General features: G+C 33.3%; 1 protein-coding gene across 11 annotated transcripts in view; it reads left to right on the forward strand.

The window, feature by feature from the left end:
• Positions 1 to 23,504, forward strand: part of SOX5 (SRY-box transcription factor 5) — a 987,332-nt gene that overhangs the window by 652,480 nt on the left and 311,348 nt on the right. For all 11 annotated transcript variants that reach the window (XM_019654616.1, XM_019654621.1, XM_019654620.1 and 8 more), the window contains one exon: positions 17,777 to 17,987. In XM_019654616.1, coding sequence (XP_019510161.1) covers positions 17,777 to 17,987 — 211 coding nt within the window. The remainder of the gene's footprint in view (positions 1 to 17,776; positions 17,988 to 23,504) is intronic.

The following is a 23,504-nucleotide window of genomic DNA, read 5'->3' on the forward strand; positions in this document are numbered from 1 at the left end:
TAAATTATGTGAAAAAAGACCAAACATTATTTTGTCTGTTATATATCAGAACAAATAACTGCTACATGGAACGCAGGATTGGATTATACAGAGATTGCCACAAACAGAAGTGAGTAGGTTTTGTTAAGAGTCTGAGATATAACCAGGAGGATCTATATTTACTTTTCTTGCTCAATATGGAGAAAATAATTTCCATTTGCTTGAAATACTTGTAATATATTTTCTTCCCAGTCTTAATATTACTTTTGCAACCAGGCCAGTCAGAATGTGGCAAAAGCAGATGAATAATTAAGCATTTTGGAGAGATCAACAAAAATAAATCTTGATTGTCTTATTGTTCCTAGAAATACTGAGTAGTCGTGAAATAGAACAGTTCACTGCAACTAGAAAAAGCAAAATATGAAATCTGGATTAGGCCAGCTAATATTAAAAGAGGTTGAAGTTTTAACACATTTGTTGAAAAAAAGCAAGGGAAAAGGAAGGGAGGAAGGGAGGGAGGGAGGGAGGGAGGGAGGGAGGAAGGAAATTAGAATTATATACATAGATTTTTGACATTTCTTCACATTTTCTTCAAAATGTTATTTTCTTTTCAATTGAAGTTAAAACTGCCTGGTTGGTAGTTGTATTTAGCATATATATATATATATATATATATAATATATTATGTATATATATGTATACATATATACATAATATATTATATATATGTATGTGTATATATATATATATACACACATACATATATCTATACAAATACATATATGAATACATATATATGCATACATATCATTAGCAATAAAAGTAGTAATTTTAATATTAGCTCTATGTTTGTAGGCAGAATTTTTTTTAACTGTCTCCTTTGTTATTTATGCCCAGCTAGAGCTTGATTTACACACCTGCTTTTCGCAGTAAGAGATATCACTGTCTGTTTGGTGGTGGCACAGTTCCTAGGGGAAACCTTATTCCTTTCCATAGGGACTGACTTAGACCATTTAATCAATTTCAATGGTGGCCAGTAATAAAATTCCTAATTTGTTTTACCGTAAATACAGATATTTTAAAATGTGGACTATTTAAATAAAGATAGAATGATACAAGTTTTAGAATGACTGAAGACTAAAGGTAAGACCTGTTGTGTTTTCATATATTTACCACTCACAGACCTATAGAATTTAAACCTGGCATTATATTTTAGACCACTTTTAGTTTATATCTCTCATTTTGAGATAGGAAAATTAAAGTTCATAGAGGTTAAGAGACTTAAGATCCAAAGTAGGGATTTTGCTTTACTCCTGTGTGACAAGGATGATGTTAGTGCCACAATAAGGAAGAAAACAAAAGTGCGCCAAGAGCAACTGCTGGTTTTGGCGACAGAATTCCGAGTTCACATTTATATATGTTAGGTTTGAAACACTGAGATATTTAGGTGGAAAACAGACTATTGGAAATACGAGGTATGACAATTAAGTTCGTGGACTCATCCTAGAAAAAGTGCTACATACCTCATTGCTGAATATCACTGTGATCACCTTTGAAGCACTCCCCTTGGGAAGCTATGCACCAATGCCAGCACCTAGTCCACCCTTCAAAGCAGTTTTGGAACTCTTTTTCTGGAATGACCATCAGAGCTTTTGTCGTATTACCTTAGATGTACTGAATGTCATCAAAATGTCTTCCTTTCAATATTTCCTTTATCTTTGGGTAAAGAAAGAAGTCATTGGGGGCCAGATCAGGTGAGTAGGGAGGGTGTTCCAATACAGTTATTTGTTTACTGGCTGAAAACTCCCTCACAGACAGTGCCGTGTGAGCTGGTGCATTGTCAAGATGCAAGAGCCATGAATTGTTGGAGAAAAGTTCATGTCATCTAACTTTTTCACGCAGCCTCTTCAGCACTTCCAAATAATAAACTTGGTTAACTGTTTGTCCAGTTGGTACAAATTCATAATGAATAATCCCTCTGATATCAAAAAAGGTTAGAGTCATAGTTGCAACAAGTTCACGAATTTAATTGTCAGACCTTGTATGTGATTGAAATTTTTCTGTCATGAGATGGAAATATGAGAATCACCTGCATAGATGCAAGATTTGAAATTGTAAATTTAAGAAGAGTCATTTATTGCACAAATACTCATTGAGAATTTACAGTTCCCTAAGGAAGTAAACCTAAGCCATATTTTAAACCTTGAAGTTGTCTTAAAAGAGGCAGGGGGGTGAGAAAATGAATGCATGGCCTGTGGAATGCAAGGAGTTAATTATGGTTGTGTCACTATGTGGAGTGGATAACTAAGTTTGTATATCATCCGGAGGTCTAAGTGTTTCCTGGAAGGTGAGTGGAAGCCACTGAAAGATCTCCAGTACACCATGTCAAGATCATATCCCTGAGAGAAAGAGTTTAGAAAGAGAAGTAGGCAATTTTTAAGGCTATTGAGTACATTTTAGAGGATTTAAGGTCAAAACAGGCAATGCCGGGGATAAAAATGATCAGCAGAGGGTAGACCATCAGACATCTAGGAAAAAAAAAAACATTCAGTAGTTGCAAACATTTTGAAGAAGTTATGAAAGATGTTGGATTTGACTATTAAAAGATTATTTGTACTCCCTCTTAGGACCCAGTATGATGTTTTTCAAAAATTACACATATGGTTTACAAATTTTCTGTTCATGACTCACTGGTATGTGTGGGGGGCGGGGAGGAAGGGAGAATGTTTAAAATTTATTAAGAGTTTGACAAAAAATGCTTAATTTTCATTTGGAAATACAAGTCAAGGAATTTGAAATATAAGGTGTAGCCAATGAAGAATAGTATAGAAAATTGAGTATTTTTAAAGTACATTATGAAACCAGACTGGTATTTTAGAAACACTGTATGGGATTGAGATGACATATATGGAGATAAAACAAACTTTGACTAGAAATTTAGATTAAAGTTAGTAAAATTAGGACGATTAGGTTTTTTTCAGTCTGAGGAGAAGTTGTCTAGCATAATGATTAAAACCACAATTGAAGGAATCAGAGAGCTATGGGTTCAAATCACTTGTCATTTAACTTGGAGTATACAGCTTAAAACTCAGTTTCTCTATGTGTAAAAGCAGTAATAATGATACCTACTTCATAAGCCTGTTAGGAGGGATCAAAGTAATAGTCTACAAGGAACCCCAATATAGTGATTGGCGCAAGCAGTTTAATAAATGGTTATTTTGCTACTTTGCTTAGAATATGCCCTCAGGTTCTGAATGAAATCTGAGGTTAATTATAAATATCATAATACAAGTACATTAATTGAAAGAATTATCTTCATGCATATTGCAATCAGAGTGGTATATAAGATGGTCATATAAAAATCCACAGTTATTCAGATTGTTAAGTTTCGGATTTGACACTCAAGTGAAAGTGTTGAAAGCTTCATCATGTAGGTCATTTTAAACTAGATTCTACCACACTCAAGAAACTCTGTGGTCAAATTCTTATCCTTTCCGCTAGTTGCATAGGTCTTCCATGCACAAACCTGCTATTGACTTCCCTGTTTCCATGCACAAAGCTGCTATTCACTTCCAGGGAAATCGGTGGCTCTGTGGAATTGGATAAGAATTTGGCCTACAATGAGTGATTTGAATGAATGAATTTGGAATTGGCAAGAAAACACAAACATATGCCACATTTACTTGGTACATTCACGCTTCAAGAGAACTCAGGTAGCACATAAATCCTGTGCAAAAAGCCAGAGTTGCAGCAGGAACCTATTTCAAAGTCAGCTTAAATCTTCTCCATGTATTTCTGTCATATTCAAAGAACAAGGCAAAAATATTATATGTAATTACTGCTTATTGGAATGTGAAAAGAAAAGGCCCTTTTCAAATAGTCTCTTCTGATAAAGTCATGTATAGCACCTACACTTCACAATGCTGGTATCAGAAAAAAGGACTAACAGTAAACTTGCAGGCTAATTTAACGTGGATTTATTACTTTTTTTTGGATACTATGTTTTAAGCCAATCTTCAGTGACTGGATTGACACTGGACTACTTGCAAATTAAATGTTGTCCTTTGCTTTTTATAGGCAAAATGCACCAAGGTGTATGGGGGCCCACTCGTGTGAGGGCATTAAGTTGGAGGGAGCCTAAACCTTTTATTTTCAGTAATAGACAGATTCCATCTCTTGATATTATTGCTCATGCAATTTTCAGTACCAGAGACATTGGGCCTTTAAAAAGGAAGAGATGTTATGTTTTTGACAGCTTCTCTGTTCCACTGACTGAAACAATAAAAATAAACATGAAGCTGTCGGAATGGCCTCTGCATATAATGTCATTTGCATGTGATTTTCTTTGCTTCTCTAGATAATTGAATTTATTCAGGCAATTTATTTTTTAAATGTGTAGTCTCTGTGAATGGAAACATCTTAACTAAAGACAACCCTTTTATTTCCTCTTAATGAAATATATACATGTATGTGTATACTTCTGTTAGAACCAAGGGAGTAGGAGAAAAATAATGGAAATGCCAAAAATGTACCGTAAAAAAAAAAATTAATTAAAGAGATGAAGTGTGACTCTTGTAACCAAATATTCTGTCTTTGTGTTCCCCACCGTCTGTGTTCAAGGTCTCTAGGTGCTCAATAGGGGCTTTTTAATTATTTTTCCCCGTTTGATGTTGCTAAGTATAATGAATGGATGTAGCAAAGGACTTTTGTAAGGAGCCTCTGTGTGTGAATCACCTCAGAACTGGTAAGCATAGCAATAGTTCGTTGGTTTCCATTCTGAGACCCAGTCTTAATAAATTTCAGGCATAAAGAGAATGACTAAATTGAGCTCCATTAGTCAAACAATGTGGCTTTATAACACAAATAAAGCTTATATTCTCTAGGTGTGAGAAATATAAAGAACACGCCTTTTTTGGATTGGCATTTTTGTGCCTTATTGAGCACCAAACCAGAATCACTTTGAGATATCAGAAATATCCAGGGATATTCAGAAGTCAGGAATTCAAGTAGAAATGTAGAAAAGAGTGTGTTTGTCTAAAATCCAAGATTATTAATCTCCTCTCTATAGTCCATAGAATTTAGTATGTACTAAATATAATTTTAGTTTTTTGCACATATACCCAAGTTCCCTTGATAGAATAATTTATTCATGGGGCAAAAAAAAACAACACCTCCTATTTAGAACCGTGATCAAAACTCAATAAAGTACTCATGACAGTAGGTTTCTGTAGAATTTTTTGGTGTTGATAAATTTCAGTTTTTGTTTTCTCCTTATTCAAACATGTACATGTCAAAAATTTTAGAGGTTATACAGTACCAGAACTCAGCATTCCGAGAACTAATTCATTATTAATAAGGGAAAGATAAAGATGTGTCTCATATTTTTCTTTATTTTTACAGTGCTATCTTTTTATCATACTTTAGTCTTCCTAGAATAACAAAAATCCTTTATTCTGACATTTGTATTCTAAAGTTTTATCATTTTTTAGCTTCTCTGCTTTGCTTCCTCTATAGGTGCTCATTATTATCTCAATGTATGCATTTAAAAATTAGCATGGTAAACCCAATTCACCGAAGGAGATGGTGATAGCCACTTATAACTGCCGTTTTTTGACCTACGAGTACATGAAAAGGGCTTGGCCATTTGCTCTTCTCCTGGTGGACACTTTCTGAAAGTTCATGAACTAAAATGGATTTAACCATTCTCCTGGAAATTAATGGCTCACAAGTCATCATTTTACAACCTTTGTTTCTTTACCTGCATCTCATGTTTTAAATGCATCTACATTTGGATGTTCCGCATACAAATTAAAGATTTCAAACAATAAACTCATCGTTTGAATCCTGAGGAAGATTACATGGCACCTGTTATTTATAGTCCTGGGTCAGAAGTTAGGGCTAATACTCAAGTAATAGACTGATTTAGTTATGTGGATTTATTAATGTTTTTAGTTATACTGATTCTATTTTAATAAGCATCTCTGTTTGCTAACCATTCTGTTTTTTTGACACCATAATCGTTATTTCAACCTCCCAGGCAAGAAGTATGCTTCTCTTTGACTTCTTCCTCCTTGTTTTCAAGTCATCTAATCCTGTCATTATAATGATAACAGCTACAATCTAGTGGAAAGCTTGTTGTTATCACATATGTGGCATGGCAACAATTTCCTGGTCAGTGGAGGTCTTCACTTTCTTTTCTACCCAATTAATTTTCCTTACCACTACCAAAGTAATCTTCCTAACAACCTACTATAAGAGACTCACCTAGTATAGAAACTAGAATAGTTCCCATGACCTATCAGGTCAAATGTAAACAATTCTGTTTTATTTTCACAACCCTTCATAAAATGAGCCTCATATAATAGTTACGCTTCTTATTTATTATTCTCCACTTATTTGGGGTAAGCCACTTCCATCGTGTGTGTGTGTGTGTCACTCTAAAATTTTCTGGATGATGCCTCTGGGGAAGAATGTTCTGTATCTTTTCCTCTCTACCTATTTTTTCTAGGCTTAGACCAAAAGAATATCTGTACATAAATATTTAATAAATTAATGGAGTCAGTATGTCTTTATTAAATACTAATAATAGGGTCTGGGGTACATAATGAGTAATGAGACATGTTCCCTGTCTTCATAGTATGGAAAGAAAATTAAATAAGCGATCCCAAAACAGTGTGCTATGATAAAAAATTTCCCTTTGGTTTCCAATGTTCTCTCTTCTTTAAACTTCTTCTGCATGTATAATTGGCTACTATACAATTTAGTATTTGTTATAATTATCATTACTAATTGTTTCTTGTGTATCTATATGCCTCTCAAATTTAATTTTAAGCTCTTGGAGGAGAGAGAACCAGCTTTATTTCTTTTTTATACCTTTGGCATCTCTTGCAGCCCCTCAATCAGTTGAGGCATGCAGTATAACTTAATGGTGACCAGCATGGATATTAAAGCTAGATGATCTTGGGTTTAACTCCCCTACTTACCATTTCCTGCTATTACTTTGGGTAAATGACTCTTAGGAGCTTAGTTCCCTCATATGTTAAATAGGAATAACAGTCTTTATGGAATTTCTCTGAGAACTATAAAAGATAATGTCCACAAAACTTTTAGAACAGAGCCTTGAACAACTCCAGGAGTGGTAGCTGTATTTTCACTGAAACACGAGTGCATTTAAACAGATTTTGTGTATTTGGTCAAGAAAACTCCTAGTAGTTTAGAAATATTTTTCGAAGTCTTCAAAACGATAAAATTAAAATAAAATTTATATATAACATTACTCATATAAATGACGTGAAAATAATATTTGCAGAGAACCCAAGTTTTATGTAAAGAATCAGTGTCTCTGATTGTGTGGCTCAGGAAATTATGATTTATACTATGAATAAATAGTTTGGCTAGTTGGGAAATTTTATAAGAGTGCGTGGACTCTTAATGTCTTATTGTTACTTTTGGAATGAGAACTAAAGCTTGTGCTTCTTACATCTCAAATCATTGCTTCATGTCAATTCATGCTGAAAGTACTTTTTAAAGAAAAAGTGCTAGTTTTGCTCTAAGCATAGTGCTGTATTGAAAGTTTTAATTAGTATAGAAAATGGGCCTTTATTATTATTGTTATTGTTTAATAGGAAGATTGGATTAGTCTAATGACACAATAAAGTTGACTGACACGGACTGGGCTATGAAATCATCATCCTGATCTAATTAGGAGACATAATGCTGCTCACGGTGCTAATGAAACAGAGGAGCAAAGGTAGCAAAAATACTAGTTAATCTGTCCTTCTCCATATTACCGTTGTTGTTAATTTGTGTTTATAGTGTAAAGCAACACGAAGATTTATTCGCAAGAGAATCTAGTGGTGCTAATTTTCTCATGAAGAAAGAAAAATCTTGATATGTCTATCTTACAAGAAGAAGGAGAAATATGAAAGTAGAAATATGGCATAATAAGTAATGGATGTCATATATTTATGAAAAAATAATTCATTACTCATTTTTTTTAGGCTTTGACTTTAAAAAGTTTCATTTCGTAATGAGGAGTAATTGAACATTCTTTCTTTGATCATTTCCCTGAGTTATCACTTTGTAGAGAACCATGAAACTGTGAAATTTAAAAATTGACTATGCAACAGAGATAAAAGCACATAAATGTCGCATGACATTTTGTGGGCTACATTTTTTTTTTTAAAAAAAGGTTGTTGTTAGTTTATCTTTAAAAATGGGTACCCAAAAATATTTAAATTATTCTTTAAAAAATTGATTCCATGAATGCAGTTTAATTTCAGCAGATAGAACTATGAAACTACTTGTGTATGCATTTTTTGGGGGGTGGTGGCAAGTGGTTTATCTCTTCCCCCTTTCCTGCTAAAGGACCTGGCTTTTTCTTTATTCATTTTTTATATTTTCTGTGTTTTGTTCATCATTAGACTCTAATATGATGCCTGTAGCATACTTATTTTAACAAACGCATATCGCTCTTGTCATTTCCCAGTTACCATTTTATGAGTTTTATAATGTGTAACTCATATATTAACTCACATAATCCACTAACTCATATAGCTCATTTATTTTGTAACTCAACCCACTAAAAACCCAATGAGACAGATAATATCATACCCATTTTGCAGATGAGGAAACCAAGGTTTAGAAACATTGAATAACTTGCGCAGGGTCACAAGCTAGTGAATGTGGAACCAGGATTTGAACAAGAGCTGTGTGACTTCAGATTCTCTGCTCTGAACTGCGAACATTATTATGTTGCCTCACAAATTAGCATCCAAAACATTTGTATTACATGAAAGAAAGAGAAAATTGAATGAATGAAATGTTATTTCATATTTTTAAATAATTATTTTCATCACTGTTAAATTCTGGAGATCAATGATATTATATTGTAGTATGTATAAATTACTTATAATTTATTATCCCATATTATAGATGGGAAAACTGAGATTTGGAGAGTGTAGATAACTTGTCCAAGGTTGTATAGTCAATAAATAAATGACAGAGCCTGAAATTAAACCCAGACATCCTAACTCCTCACTCCAGTTTGTTTAACCACTGCTTTGTACTGTTTTGCTGACATTGTATTTTACTGCATGGGGAAAAACAATTTGTTTCACTTATCACTGAACATTTAGTCAGGTCCCCAAAATAAGTGATGCTGGCACACACTTAGCTTATTAACTTTACTAAGTGTCTACTTTGTGTAAAAAACTGTGCTGATTGCTCTGTGAATAAAAAGAAGTCATTACCCAGACAGATCACAACTTGAGAAATTCCTCAGGCTTTATTTCTTCCTTCAGACTTAGAGTGAATAGGTTTTTCGTCAAGTTCATTGACAACTAGTGATATTCTGGAGCCTTCTTATGAAAATGATAGATTAATTATTATATATAATTAATGGCTAGTCAATAAATATTCTTTATTTCTTAAAATATTATTATACAACCCACAATGCTAGTGGTAAATGGAAGTGTTTTGATTTGTAATCTAATTTTTGTTTAGAAACATCTTATCGTTGAGCCCTTGGTGAAGAGAGTATCAAATGTCTTAAGTGTATTTGCTACATGTTTAAAGTAAGTAAGACAGTGCACACATCATCAGCAGGAAGATGATGAGGCTGTCACAGCACAAAATGTTCTTTGTTTTTACAGGTTCTATTGGTTAATGTATCAGAATTCTCTAAATGCCACTTTTGCTTATTAAGTGGTTTTGAGAGCACATGAAAACATATATTTTATACTTGAATGCATCATTTCTGAGATTCTTAGTAAATGTGATTCTGAAAAAAACAACCATTAGACACCTCTGCCCGTGTAGCATCCACAAGCAAATTAAAATATTTTCTAAAACTATTTTTCCTATTGTACAATCCCTGATTGTATCAGAGAATTTGCCCTTAAATTTCCATTTCACTCACTGGAATTAAATTAGATAGCAAATAAGATATTGATAAAAAAATGGAAATAAACTATCATTGTTTTATATGCATATTATAAATGAGATTAAACTATTAATAAATTCAAACCACATTTTTATGACATTTCTGAAAATCTCTTCTCTCAAGGCAATTTTGACATAAACCTCAGATTCTCTAATGCTTATAGTTAGTAAGAAAATCAGCAAACATAAGCCTGTTTCAACCTGAACCAAAATGATTGTTAAAAAAATTAAGTCAACATCATTCTCTGCCAACATGTATTGGTCATTTTTACCTCTATATATTTGCTAACTCTTCTTCCTCTCCCCTACCCTCCACTTCCTCTCCTGCCTTTCAGTTCTCCTCTCAAATTCATTGATTAAGTACCATCGCTTTTTTTAAATTAAAATTTATTAGGGTGACAATTGTTAGTGAAGTTACATAGGTTTCAGGTATACAATTCTGTAATACATCATCTATATATCACATTGTGTGTTCACCACCCAGAGTCAGCTCTCCTTCTATCACCGTATATTTGATCCCTTTTACTCTCATCTACCATGCCTCTCTCCCCCTTACCCTCTGGTAACCACTAAACTATTGCCTGTGTCTATGAGTTTTGTTCTTCATTTGTTTGTCTTGTCCCTTTGTTGTTTTCAGTTTTATATCCCACATGTCAGTGAAATCATATGGCTCTTGACTTTTTCTGCCTGACTTATTTCGCTTAGCATAATAATCTCCAGATCCATCCATGTTGTTGCAAATGGCACTATTTCATCTTTTCTTATGGCAGAATAGTATTCCATTGTGTATGTATACCATGTCGTCTTTATCCAGTCATCAGTTGAAGGACACTTTGGTTGTTTCCATGTCTTGGCCACCCTAAATAAAGCTGCAGTGAACATTGGAGCACATATATCTTTATGGATGTTTTCAGATTTTGGGGGTGGATACCCAGGAGAGGGATTGCTGGGCCACGTGATAATTCTATCACTTTTATGACATCTTTCTTCACCACTGCAACTTTTAGTCATCTCCCCCCCCCCTTTTTTTCCCCTCTCCCTCTCTTTCTTCTTTAACTTTTATAATTTCATATTTCTAGTTCTCAAAATTTATCAGTATGTCTCCCCTGGAAAGCTTGTCACATCACATTGCTGGAGCTCGACTCTGTGACGTTTTGATTCAAGAAGTCTAGGCTGAGGCCTGACAAGACTGTGTAATGTATTTCTGGGTGATGGCAATGATGTGCATTGGCGGACCACCATTTGAAAATCATATTTGTGCAAATCACCCATCCTTTATTGTTGTTTAGTACCACATGAATGCAGTTTAAGAAAGAATACACTTTTGAATGCTCATTTAGTTTTCTGATCAATAATTAAATGTGAGCCAAGCAAACATTTCATCTTAGTGCTTGGCAAAAAATTGCAAACCACGTTAGACTTTTGCTGAATTTTATCCTATTGCATAGCAAAGAAATATTTAAAAGAATGTATTTTTAGGCTTCGAAGAAATATCAAACAGCTTTCACTCTTGAAAATACATTAAGAAATCTTTCAAAATATGGACTACATTCTATATTTGGAATATAATGGAGCCATTTTTATGAAATGGTAATAATATTTTACCTAATCTAGGTGATGCCTGTCACTATTTAGAATATTAGATCTGCCCCAAGAGTGGGTTGTGTTTGCATTACAGAGCCAGATGAATGTCTCCAAAGAATACCTACAGTATTCTTTAAAAGTTAGAACTGAGCAGAGTATAGACTTAGAAATTTTAACAGATCATAGAGCAAAAAAGATACAACAATACATATGTGTGTCTTTTAGAATTTCTACCCATTTTTTTTATATTGTGATGATTGAATGATTTTAATGATTTAGAGTATTAATTTTCAGGGCATTTCAATAATCTCATAAAATGTTGAAATTTATAAAAATATAAGGATTCCTAAAAAACTGACTTTGGTTTCTTATAACCAACTTGCACTCAATGTGGAGTAGGCCAGTACATCCAAGCCAAGCATCTTATCATCACAAACTCTTACAGAATTAAAAAAAAAAAAAAAAGGGTAAAGAAAATGCATGTATGGAGCTTGCTGGTCCCATCCCTAGATATGTAAACCGCTCATCTAATATCTGGAATTCAACTAATTTACCTTGTAGTTGTTTAGGCACTAAGAATTGTTGACTTTATAATACTCATTAAGTTTTACAATGGTATTATCAGTGGCTTTTTTCCAATATAGAAAGGTGACCAGCTGTGATAAGTTCTGTCTCTGTAGATGACTATGGGAATTGCCCAAATGAAACTCTGTCAGCTTTGTTGTTTTTGAACCACTGAACCTAAGTAGATATTAGGCAGCTCCTTTTTGAGCTAAAGTTTAGAAAAGACTTTAAGTTGGATGGGCTTAACACCAGAGTAATCATAAGTATAACACACCCATCAGAGATCTGTGTCTATAAGTTCTGACTTTTGTTTTATGTCTTGGGAACTGACTGTATTCCTGTTCCTAGAATACTGAATTTGATCATCTTAACCAAAGAAAGACTGTCAGTGTTCTCTATAGAGCATTTTAAGTGTTGGTTTTTGCCTCACTTTTCATATTCATATGCATACATCCTGTTTCCAGGAAAATTTATATTTGAAAATTGAACTGATACAACTTGTCAAAATGATAACATTGCATTTATAAAAGTTAGCAATTTGTACTGCCTTCCATTTCAAATTTATACATGCATTATCACAAGGTAATTGCTGTAAGAAGACAATTTCCATAAATAATGTTAATTTTTTCTTCAATGTGTTTATTATTTATGGTATAATTAAAATATTGATCTCTTTCTAAATGTTATTTAGGAACAGTGAAATTTTAAGTTATTGACATATATATCTGTAAGTTTATCTAAAGAAAATGTCAACAAAATTGATAATTTGAGGCTCTTTTGACAATAATGGGTCATTTAAAAATCATCTAATTTGTGTGTGTTGATGGGTTTATAATACTTTCCTGGGAAGATATATATTTAGGTCAGAGCTTTTGAACCTGTCTATAATCCATAGTTTTTAAGAATTTCCAGGGAATTTCATGAAGGAATTTCATAATTGGAATTATGTGAGAATTAACTTTCTAAAACTAAAATTCTGTGTGCAGTTGCATGAGTGTGTGTTTGCCTGCATGCATGTGCATATGTGTTAGGAGAGCATCTACAGTGATCATCCAAGAAGAGGAATCCAAGAAGAGGAAACATTACTGGTTTAGGGTATCATGCAGAACAATTGTGAAAAATTGTCTTAACCAAGAAAACGTTTAAAATAATTGAATTTTAAGCAACGATTATGTATTTTTTCTATTACTAAATTAATTTTGACATCACCTAATTTGACAAAGTAGGTTAAAAGTAACACAATTTAGTTTCAAAATAAACATTTGTGATAAAGCATTTTTCTAATTTTTAAAGAGCTTAAGGAATAACCAAATTACATAGCTTTTTAGTTATATATAATTGACATATCACATTGTATTAGTTTCAGGTATACAACATAATGAATCACTATTTGTATATATTGAGAAGTGATCTCCTTAATGACTCGTTAACATCCAACACTGCACATAGTTAGAAATTTTTTTCTTGTGATGAGAAATTTTAAGATCTATTCTCTTAGCAATTTTCAAATATACAATACAGTATTATTAACTATAGTCACCATACTGTACATTACATCCCTTAGGCTTATTTATTTTATAATTGGAATTTTGTACCTTTTGACCACCTACACCCATTTCAACCAAATAATGTAGTTTTTAAGATATTTTTCAGTTTTGTTTTGTTTTGTTTTTCCCTTGTCCTGGTGATATTTACAAGAACAGCCCTTAACTGGAAAATAGACTGTGACTGTGTCATAACTTGTTCAGCACCAAAGCACTTTCTCCCTGTATCTGCACTTCATTTTGTTCAGTATCAAAATTAATGAAATTGCATTAATGAGAATCTAGTTAAAAATAGTCCAAGTCTCCTGAAGTGTTCTTTTCCTAAGTTCAAAACTTTGTTGTGCTGGAAAGGATGCTAGAGATGCCCACACATTTAATAAAGACAAAGTGAAAAATCATAAACGACTGAACACCATTTCTTTGATGAGGCACTTAAAGCTTAAATCTATGTGTTTGGTTCAAATAATTATTTAAGTTTTTTATATTTCAATATGACGTAAACCAGTGGCTATTTGAATCAAGAAAGCTTTATAAATCTGGAATATAGTTGGATTAATTTATTTCAACTCATTTATAGAATTTCTTTTCTTTAGGAATTGAGCAGGTAGGGTGAAAACCCCTCATTTTCCTACATAATTATTAAGAAGAAGACAGTGTATCTGATTCACCCATAGCCTTGATAGATTTAGGCATAGTTAGGAGATTTTGTTTTTGTTTTAAGAGAGAGGTGCTATTAGTACTGTGGTTGAAAACCACAGCTCTGAAGCCCAACAGGTTGAGGTTGATTACCTTTTATGACTCATGTAATCTCAGGAATTTAGTCAGGCTTTGTGACTCAGTTTCTCAAGCTAAGAAGTACCAATCATAATTAGGCTTGCTGTGAAACTTAACTGAGTTAATGCATGTAAGTCACTTTAAACAGTGCCTGACACAAAGTATATATTCAATAACTATTGGCTATTAGTCTTAGCAATTATAGGCTGAGAGATTGACTATTAAATGTAATGTTCTACTACTCTGTATGAATTTAATTTCAGTTTTTGGACCAAAAGTAAGCAGGAAAATGAGTATCTTGAGGCCGGAAGTCAAGGATGCAATGTCATTTGGACAGTACATTGATACCTGGTTGAGTCACATATAATCTCTTTTTTCAAATGAGTTCATTCTTTTTAATCAGCACATTATCTAAACTAAAATTTGAACAGTAAGGTTGAAATAGTATTTCTCTCAAAAACGTTTGTAGCAAAATACTGTCTTTAGAATTAGTTAACAAGAATAAATTTAAAAAACCACATTTAAATGAGGATAGATACATAACTACATTAGGCAGATCCTTTTTTTTTTTTTTTGGTCTCATAGTTGCAAAGGTGACAAGGGAAGCCAGATTAAGTAAATCTTGTTCAAGAATTACAAAAAATTATCAACCTGGTTCTAAAAGTGTAGAACCCTGTTTTTATCATTAGATTTTAGAAGTCATACATCACAGTTCTGAGATCTCTTCTGCAAAATACTGATGCTTGTCCTTCGAGTTCATAAAACTTGATGTAATATATACTGCTGGTCTGTGCCACTGATGCCATTGTCAGTAGACTCCCTGGATGTTCACTTGGCATCAAAGAGAAGAGAAACATGCAGTCTTTATCTCAGGTATGGTCAATGCAGTCTTAGGGAAGAAACCGAAAAATATAGGACTTCCTTGTTGAAGACTGTGCCAGCACTCCTAAGCAAGCTATTCACCATGCAAATGAACAATGGAGTCCCACACTGAAACATCTGTTAACTACATAAAACTGTTAAAGGCATTAACAGTGCCAGAGGCTGAAATGTAATCAGACAGGTGAAACAGTGATAAGATAAATATTCTTGTGTGAAATAGCAGTGATGCTTAATTAATTCATTTATTTTTATCTTGTTGTGGTAACTGAGTTTAGAATACCTGTGAAATATGTTATACTTTTTAAAATACGTCCTTCCTCTTTGCAAGGTGTAAAAAATTAGAGACATGCAAACTGGGATATTATTGTACGAGTTTTTTTTTTTGCTTTAATTGGAAATATTTTCTGATATTTTAATAGACTTGATTGCATACAATTTGAGTGCCATTCTTTCTACTGATGATGCTATAGAAAGATGTGTGTAATTTTCAATTATGGCAAGTGAAGTTCAGCCGCCAAACTCTTGTTTGTAAAGTTGTCATCATATAATGTGAAAACAGAGTGTAAAGTAGACATGTTCAAAGTGAAGCTAAAACTAGAATGTTTCTGCCTTTGACCCTGGAGATAAATGAGAAGAAAGATCTGTGGGAAATGAATACAGAGGATTTTCTATATTCTGGTTTGCACATAAAACTGAGCTAATGTGTATTGTGGACCATTCATAAAAACATCCCTGAGTTTACTGAAGGTGTGATTGTTGTGTCTGCATGCATACATGTGTGTGTGTTTGCATGTGTGTGCTGTGCGCATTTATGCATTTGCTTCTATTTATGTATGGGTTTTAAATACATAATTTGAGACATATACCTTCACTTAGCCTGTAGGGGCTTGTAATTATTACGTTATGCATATTGGTATCTAAACCTAAGTACCTCATAAGCTAAGATTCATCTGTGAATGTATTGTCTATAGAATATTCATTCAAAACAACATAATCATCAGAGGCATATTCTGTAATGTTTGTAAGAAATAGAAACCATTTTCGGGTTTAGAATTATAATTTCAAAGATTTTGTTTGCTCACATTTTTTACTTCTGATTTCTCCACATTGCTTTGTTCCCACCCAGCAAACTGATATTTGTACCATAGCTAATGTCCTTGTATTCACTACTACCCATTAACAAAAAATCCCATGCACAGATTATGATTATATTTGTGTTGACATCTCCATTTTTAACCAATTTTTAAAAATTAGAATGACATTTTATTAAGCTTTTTGCATATTTTTAAGGTAGTCAAAGCTGTTAGCATTAGCCAAGAAAAATTAGATATCAAATCAATGTGATTTTTCACTTTTCTGGGATCAACAGAACCTATTAACATGTCTTAAATAGATCAAGAAGAAATGTGTAAACATGAATATAATCTATTCTGAATATTAAATATGCACAATCTAATACATTTTAATGCAAAATTTTAATAATGTGAAAGTAAGAAATATACTTAGGGGGAGCCTTACTTCTTTGTAGATCTTAGGATACAGATTTATTCTTAAGAAGAGCTCTACTTTGTAGGCAGTCAAAGATTATGAAAGTAAGTAAAAGATTGTGGAAACAAGGTAAAGCTTTAAAAAAATATTTTTCCTTTATCATTTTAGTATCACTCCTTTTGACACTGTCTGAAAAATCAATTTAGTGCCTTTTATACAAAATATACCCAAATAGTATGTACAAATTGCCAGAGTTGCGCTAGAAATTGTGGAAAAAATAATGACGAAAGGAACACCGTAAAAATGTGTTTAAATTTTAGAATTATAAAACAAATTATTTTTATACACAAACACAATTATGAAGAGGCAAAGACTTCAAGAAACTTTATTCTATATGGCAAATGAGACTTAAAAAGTACAAAATATCGAAGAATATTGACAGAAACAGTGCTTGAGGTAACAAATGGAATTGGAAATATCTTCAGCATAAACAGAAGTGAACTTGCAATATTCCTATCTGATGTCAAAATAACCTGTGTGGCTGATGCTTTCTTAAAAGAACGAGAGGAACTTTTATTAGGAGTGCCATCAAGAAGAGGTGGCTACTTAAGACGAAAATTAAAGTATATGGGATGTTATTTAAGTATCACAATGTCATGAGGAGGTTGACTAGAGATGACTGCTACATTTAATGTTCACAGGAAAATCTAAGACTTTCAAACAACAACAGAAAAATAAGTGAATCTAATTAGGCTTTGTATAAGACTATACTGCCATTTGTACTCAGTCTGAGAGACAGAACCTCGATATTTTTATTGTTCCAATGAATTGGTCTTTGACTGTCTCTAGTGCTAGCCTGTAAAGTTAATGTATTCTTTTTTTCAAAATTTCTTTCATCCTTTAGCTCTTGCAGAGTGACATTTCACTTTTTAGTGTTTCAGCTGAATAAGTCACGTAACCAATTTAAAAACTTACTGAATTTTAAAGACTTTTTTTTTCTCTTTTGCTTCTTCATGCAGGAAGTTGATGGCAATAAAGTTATGTCTTCATTTGCCCCACACAACTCATCTACCTCACCTCAGAAGGCAGAAGAAGGTGGGCGGCAGAGTGGCGAGTCCTTGTCCAGTACAGCCCTGGGAACTCCTGAACGGCGCAAAGGCAGCTTAGCTGATGTTGTTGACACCTTGAAGCAGAGGAAAATGGAAGAGCTCATAAAAAATGAGCCAGAAGGTAAAGGCTGGGAAAGAAAGTTGTTGCTCTCATTTTAATCGTTCCGTTTTAATCTCTAGGTCTTTTTTTTTGTTTTTTGTTTTGTTTTGTTTTCTTTTGTTTTTTAAACTTATCCTCTCTAAGTTAAATTGGACAAAATAGAAACCTGATGCTATGAAGATGGGTGGAATTTTTTCAGAAGCATTTAAACATGGCTATTCCAGTTTTTGCAGTCATTCGTTTCTGTTGTGATGTCTTCCTTCTTTTCACACATAAGCTGCAGTTGAGTAAAACTTAAAGATTCAATCAGATAAGTGGTATATTAAGTGCTTATTATGTGTGAGGCTGGGGTTACAAGGTGAATGGGAAGTAGTTCTACCCAGGAGGGCCTCCCCAGTTAGTAGGAAGGAAAGCACACTTTGGAACTGGAATGGTTTCCTCTGTGTTCCCAAGGTACTATTATAGTCATATCTCAATTTGGCACAAACTTTGAGCAATTTATCCAGCAATCAACCTAATCAGCATCCATCCATTTCCCTTTTACTCCTCTGTGGTCAACTGCCTTGAATGGCGAAACAGAGTGAGTAGAGAATTGTCTGTGATATGTGGGTGTGTTACTAATGAATTATTAATTAATACACGTGTTGTATGGCTTCACATCAGTTAATTGAGGCACTAATAGAATGTGAAATTAGAACTGCTTGTAAAAATGTTTCATTGTTGAAAAAGGAAAAAAAAAAAGAATAGAATGTGGCAGCAGAGCCCAGAATAGTCACTACCTGCGTGCCAAATATCTATTGTACAATTTGTTCATCTCCAGTTTTTTTCCCTAAGGCCATTTAACAACTTTGTTACATTGTATAACATTTATATATGAAGACATCTTATGTTACCTTGGTAGTTAGGACTATTTCTTATATAGTTCAAAATTAATATGGCTAAGTCCATTATATATATATGAAAAATGATTCTCTAATTCTGATAGGTATGCTGATGTTCCCATTTGTTCAACGTCCAGGATGCCTTTCTTTTAAGATTTCATCTTCTAAATCTCTTTTAATAGTTAATGATAGTAACCTTTAGGTGATAGGCATATTGGCTAATCTTAAAATTAAAGCAAGCAAACTAATAACACAACCGATGCAAGTTGGATAATTGATGCATAACTGACAGTCATCCTTCATGTTACAGATGTTTCCTAAATCCTGTTTAAACCTGTGCTCATCCTAAGCATGGGTAGCACATTGCACACAAGAACATGCCTCCTATTTTGGAGTCAGATGGAAAATTCAAACAAACAAAACAACAGAGACAGAAAAAGCATATTTTATACCAAAAATATACTGCATTTATACTATGTAACACTGTTAGACTCATTTCTAGTCTGTTGTTAGGACACTGGTAAATTATGAGTATATCTGGCACAAAATGTGTGTTAACCAGTATATTTGGAAGTTATATGGTGATTAAAATTTCTGGGTCCCTACCAGATGCATAGTTGGGACATGGATTTTAGTTAAAATTTATGTAATTCACATGATCTTACACTTGGAAGGGGTTTTAGAGTTAATCTAGTCAGCCAAAGACATTTTGGCTCCTGTCGCATGGAGATAAAAAATGGGATTTTGAGGAGGACCCAGACAACTTATTTTTAATGTGCTGGAATTTTTTTCTGATATTAAAAATACTTGTCTTACTATAATAATATGTTTTCAAAAATAAGACAAAACAAAAATAAAAGGAAGAAAACAAAAATCACCCCACATCATAGCTTTCTGATAATACATCTTTTAACCTAATATTTTTAAATCTTTTTTACATATTCTATTCATTTTACATGATTAACTTTCTGTTTTTAAAATTATTTTGCATCTCTTATGTTGTGATACATTATTATTAACTAAATCCCACAGTTGATTCAGATATCTTTGTTTTTACCACATGTGCTTTTACTGTTGTAGGAGGTCTTCAAGGATAACACATTCATTTAGTTGCCATGTCTCCTTGGGCTTCTTAATGGCTGTGACAGTTTCTCAGACTGTTCTTGATTTTGATAACCTTAGAAGTTTTGAGGAATGCTGTTCAGATATGCTGTTAGCATGCCCCTCTATTGGAATTTGTCTAGTGATTTTCTCTTAACTAAACCGGGGTTATAGGTTTGAGGAGGAAAACCACAGAAGTGTTTTACCATTTGTGTCACACCATATCAAGGATACATAATTTCCATGTGATTTATGAATGTTGATGTTGAACTTGATCAGCTGGCTGATATAGTGTTTGTCACATTTCTTCACTGTAAAGTTCCCTCGTCCCTTTTCCATACCATAGTCTTTGGGAAAATGGTGCTATGTGCAACCCACATTTCAGGAGTAGGGAGCTGTGCTCCCCCTTTTTTATAGTGGAATATCTACATAATTTAGTTAGAATTCTTCTCCATGTTCCCACTTATTAATTTACTTAATCATTTATTTATGTAAGTATGGGTTCTTGGATACTTATTGTACACTTTGAGTTATAACCCAATCTATGTTATTTTGTTGCACAAATCATTCTAACTTTGGCCTTTGGAAACACTTTCCATTGACTTGTGTCACTTTGACATACCACTATTATTGTGGGTTTTGTTTTGGTGTTGAGTGCTTCTTTTCTTTCCAGCACTATAAGATGCTGCAAATTCATCTAGTGTGTTCCCTGTTCCAGTTCTACAGTTTTTTATGTAATGTATTTTTCATATTTTGGTATTAGGATAATGCTGGCTTCATAATATGAGTTCAGAAGTATTTCCCTGTTAATTTTTAATTTCTGTTTGAAATGTGTTCCTTGTCCAAGACGAAAGCCCAGGAAGAACCAACACTGCAGTGGAATGTATTCTATTACAAAGTAGTTTGGGGGTTACCTTTAGATGGTGTCCTCTATGGAAATTTGGTATATGACCTTGCTAGTCCCCAATGTATTATATTGACTTCCTTCCAAGTAGATGCACAGACTCCTAATTTGGAAGTATATGATAGGGCAAAAGCAAATGAATAATTCCCAAAAGGAAAGTGGGCAGGAGACAGTGCCCCAATTTGCTTAGCAGGAGACAGACATTAAGAGGTATTGGGAATTAGGAGAAAAGTACAATATTTAGTAATAGCTACACAAGCAAAACAGCAGAGATAGAACATCCACAGAAGAAACAGTTGACATGAAGAAACATCACTATTACATGTGTACATTAGACTGTTTTCATTATTGTATTTCCTACAACCTTTTTTGTACTTCCTCCTACAATTATAGTAAAAGCTGAACTAAAGAGTGACTTGTTTTTGAATAATATAAAGATATTGAGAAAATAGAGTGATAATCTTTATAGAAAACCAGAATATAAATTAAACATGGCAAGTTTCTAAAAGCATGAGTTCCAGACAGATAATTTCTGTATGAATACAGAACCACTAAGATACATTTTATGTTTATGCACACAAGATTCCCAGACGTATTTTGAGTACACAGAAATGTAAATAGACTCACTTTTATTGGTAATTATATTTGCTATGGCAAGAATGTTTAAGAACTGTAACAACTGGGAGATTTATCAAGAAGCAATTTATGTATTTCAGGAAAGTGACGATCTTAATCAGTAAGAAAAATAACAGCAAAGCAGAAAATTGTACCATAGAAAAGGAATAGGATATTTTTTTTTACTGCAAGGAGAGAAAAATGGGGACATAATCTCGGGAAATGTGTAAAAGTCTCAACAGCAAGTGGGAAGTTACACTAGCTTTAAAGAGTTCATTAATCAAAGGGTAAGGTTGAACATGAGAATGGTCACCAAAGCCTGACATTATTCAAGCATCAGGACAGTGACACTGTATACAGGACAAACAAATGGCCTGGAGCTTTGTGATGTACTCTAGTATCAAAAGAATGAAATACTTAGGAATAAAGTTAACAAAAGAACTGCAAAATGTATCCTCAAAAAACTACAAAACAATGTTATAGCCCTGCGATGAGAGCAGCAATATGGGGATGAGGGGATCTGAGATAGGGTGAATGGAACGAAATGTTAAGCTCACAGATATATGCCACGGAGAAATCTTTTATTCCCTCCAGCTGTGTTTTTTCCATTGTTTTTCAAAGGGCATTAAAATGAACAGCAGGTTGTGCTGAAAATTTCATTAAGCCCTAGGTAAATTATTATGAGGGTGCCTTAGTCAAGCCTTTGCTTCCTCTCATTGAGGGGGGGGGGAGGGAGAACAGATTTTAATAGACAGACCATATTATTTCCGACCTTATCCTTGCCAACAGCAAATGAACAGAAATTTAGAAGTTATAGGAGAACAGTGTGTCATACAAAAGGGGCCACTGAGGCGAAATGGGTAGAAAGAAAATTAGATGTTCATATGGGTTGAAGAAAAAATGGCTCTCTTATTCCAGCTAGATGATTTTTTTCAGGCGGTTAAAATACTTTAAAAGTTATAAATAGGGGGAAAATATATTGATGTATTTTTGTTTGTATCTTTTTCCTCCATCAGAAGTTTTACCTGGCATTACTCAAAATGGTCTGGTGCTAAAGATTCTTATTTGTCCAGTGCAGTGTCACTTTAACTGACATGGGACATACCAAAGTTCATGGTATATTCACAGATCCAAGTATCTGGCTGATTTAATATAGTTATTTTATATTTGGTAGCAACTGTGCTCTATCAGTTGTTTTTTAACTGTTAGATTTAGCTGTTCAGAATGACAATGAGTTTTAATGTCATAATATGTGACATGTAATTCCTATATCAAGATATTGAATACATTATTACATATTGAGGGGAAAAAAGGTAGCATATATTCAGTGCTGCATATCATGTGTTAAGTAGTGTTGTATAATTTATATGAAACACTTAATTTAATCTTTGCTTAAACCTTATAACCATGGCTGCTATGTATAGCTATTCCAATTTCAGGAAGTACCATACACATGAACTAAATATTGTTTCTTATTATCTCCATTTTCAGATGAGGAAACCAATGATTTAATATGTCACAGGGTGACTGTCAAGATCCTTATTCAAAATGAAGTCAACCTTTAACTATCAATAGAACCCATGCCCTTAAATCACTAATTATAATACTTTTTCCAGTTGGAAATTTTGCCAGTAATAATTTAACATTGCTCTTTAACATGTGTGCCTAAGTTTCTTTGAAATATTGAATAATAAAGTAGTATTCAGTAATTTTATACTACAGTAAATTCCTCATGGCTCAATGGTGATCAAATTTCTAAAAGTTTTTAAATTTAAAATCAGCTTTGCTTAATTAAACTGTTTGAGTTTAAAATGCAAAAAAAATGCAAAAAAAATAAAATACAAAAACTTTGAAAGCTATCTTAATAAAAACTTGTTTTAGAAAAATGGGAGCAAATTAATTGTGAAATAAGAGAAATTCAGAATTGGAATGAAATATAGACACATTTTAGGCCCCTATTATCATTTTTGACAGAGAGAGGGAGGGAGGGAGGGAGGGAGGGAGGGGGAGAGAGAGAGAGAGAGAGAGAGAGAGAGA

Source organism: Hipposideros armiger, unplaced genomic scaffold (genome assembly GCF_001890085.2).
Source record: "Hipposideros armiger isolate ML-2016 unplaced genomic scaffold, ASM189008v1 scaffold_227, whole genome shotgun sequence".
Taxonomy (NCBI): Eukaryota; Metazoa; Chordata; class Mammalia; order Chiroptera; family Hipposideridae; genus Hipposideros; species Hipposideros armiger.